Source organism: Vollenhovia emeryi, unplaced genomic scaffold (assembly GCF_000949405.1).
Source record: "Vollenhovia emeryi isolate VEMERY1.0 unplaced genomic scaffold, V.emery_V1.0 DF945411.1, whole genome shotgun sequence".
Classification (NCBI taxonomy): domain Eukaryota; kingdom Metazoa; phylum Arthropoda; class Insecta; order Hymenoptera; family Formicidae; genus Vollenhovia; species Vollenhovia emeryi.
Genome location: NW_011960955.1, coordinates 1 through 2,189, shown reverse-complemented (window position 1 = coordinate 2,189; position 2,189 = coordinate 1). Strand labels below are relative to the sequence as shown.

Genomic DNA, 2,189 nt, shown 5'->3' with positions numbered 1-2,189 from the left:
TCTCGACTATGCCGGCCCATTCCAGATACGCGCCGCGAAGGGACGCGGGCAGAAAGCGTATAAGGGGTATATAGCGCTGTTCGTGTGCTTCGTCACACGCGCTATCCATCTTGAGTTGGTGGGTGACCTCAGCACTGCTTCCTTCATAGCAGCGTTCAGGCGATTCGTGGCTCGGCGTGGAGTGTGTCGCGCGCTCTACAGTGACAACGCGACTAACTTCCGAGGAGCGGATACGGAATTAAGGCGAATGTTTGAGAGGATGTCGGAGTTCTATAAGGAAACTGCTTCTCTTCTAGCTCACGAGGGCACGGAATGGACATTCATTCCACCGAATGCACCTAATTACGGAGGGCTGTGGGAAGCTGGAGTTCGATCCACTAAACATCATCTTCGAAGGGTAATAGGGGAGCATACGCTCACCTACGAGGAATTTTCCACATGGTTGGCCCAAGTGGAAGCTTGTTTGAATTCCCGTCCCCTCAGTCAGCTGAGCGAGGACGATTTGCGTGCGCTTACTCCGATGCATTTCTTGATCGGAGAAGCACCGGCGTTGCTTCCGGACGACGGTCCATTGGAAGGACCGGACAATCGCCTGGATAGGTTTCAACTGCTGCAACGACTGTTGCACAGCTTCTGGAGTCGTTGGTCGAGCGAGTATCTCCAGCATCTACAAGAGAGGGGCAAATGGAGAACTCCGGAGGAAAACATGAAGGTAGGGCAGTTGGTTCTCGTGAAGGACGGTCGGTACCCTCCGGCCAAGTGGCCGTTGGGTCGTGTCAGGGAGGTCCATCCGGGACCGGATGACTTAGAGTGGTCACGGTGAAAACAGCCACCTCCACCTTCCGGCGACATGTAGCCGGACTCAGCCCGCTGACAATCGGGGAAGGGCCGGGTGTGATTTGCCGCGAAGTAGCGAATGATCGAGATGTATGTTCGTCCACGGACGAAGGCGGGCGGAATGTTCGCGGCGAATGAGCCATAGTTCGTAGCGGCCGGGTTACCGGCCGAGCGGCGTTACCGCGGCGCTGCGTAGGTGCTCGGCGGCGCCGCCGCGCGTGCGAGCGTTGGGAACGGGAGCGAGTGCGGCGTGCGAGTCGTCGCTTCCGGGTCTCTTGTTTTTCCGGTGTGTGTGCGAGCCGGACAAAGGACGATTGTGAGCGTGAATCTCGAGCGAGCCGGATACGATCCTGGAAGTCGAGGCCAAGCCAACAGAGGTGCGAAGTGGCGAGCGACAGAGGATCCTTCCTGAGAGAGTCACGGCCGCAGGCAAGCGCGGCTCTTGTCAGAGAGTCGAGGGCGTTCGAGAGCGCTGCCCAGGAAGGGGCGAGGCGCGATCGGGACTGGAAGACGGGCTCGCTGGCACGCGAGGCTGGGCGGCCATCTTCTTCGCCACAAGGATTTGCGGATCGAGGACCCGGAAAGGGCGGGCTCGCCTTTGCCTGGCGTCCGCCCGGCGGGCGACCGCTGCTCGGCGCACAAGGGCGCTGAGCGGGCTTACGCGCCGGGAGGCGCGATTGCGGAAGCAACAGGTAATTGCGGGCGGCCGCGTCCGTGGGTCTCGCGGAGATTGCGGGGGACTGCCGCTGGTGCGGGTCTCACCGTTGGAGGGCCGTGTTCACGAGGGAACGCGGCCCCCCTTTGAGTTCTTGCGGGGGGATAGCCGCCGTGTGCGGGTCTCGCCGTTGGAGGGCCGCGTTCACAAGGGAACGCGGCCCCCCTTTGAGTAATTGCGTCATGACGCGCGCTTTCACAAGGGAGAGCGGGGAGGGGGCGGTGTCGGGTGTGGCGGCACCCGCCATTTCGGTCTTTCGGCGGCCATTTCGGCCGCGTCGAGCGAGAACTACCGCGCGGTACGTGATATAACAGCGACAGCGATTGTAATCTGGTGTGAATGGGCCCGCGCCGCCGATACGGCGGCCGGCCACTGTGTTTCAATAAATTATACGCTTGCTCGGGCTTTTCCCTTGATTCGCAAGGGTTTTTATGCCTAGGCAAGTGTGATTGTATCGCGAAAATTATGGTGTCATCATTGTGTAAATCTTCCCAAGACTGCATCCCGCTTCCTTAGCTACGGGCCCGTGATCTTAAGATTCATGAGACTTATGCGCGTACCGAACGCCCGAGGCGTTCCGATCCTTTAAACTCGGACAGGGCTTCACCGCGGAGGTGAAGCAACACTAACATCGAAC

General features: G+C 59.8%; 1 protein-coding gene across 1 annotated transcript; it reads left to right on the top strand.

Moving 5' to 3' along the window:
* The first annotated feature begins 259 nt into the window (after nt 1–259).
* LOC105561304 lies at nt 260–823 on the top strand. The gene has a single exon (XM_012011168.1). It carries the CDS (start codon nt 260–262, stop codon nt 821–823), a length of 564 nt encoding a protein of 187 aa, XP_011866558.1.
* Nucleotides 824–2,189: the final 1,366 nt, after the last annotated feature.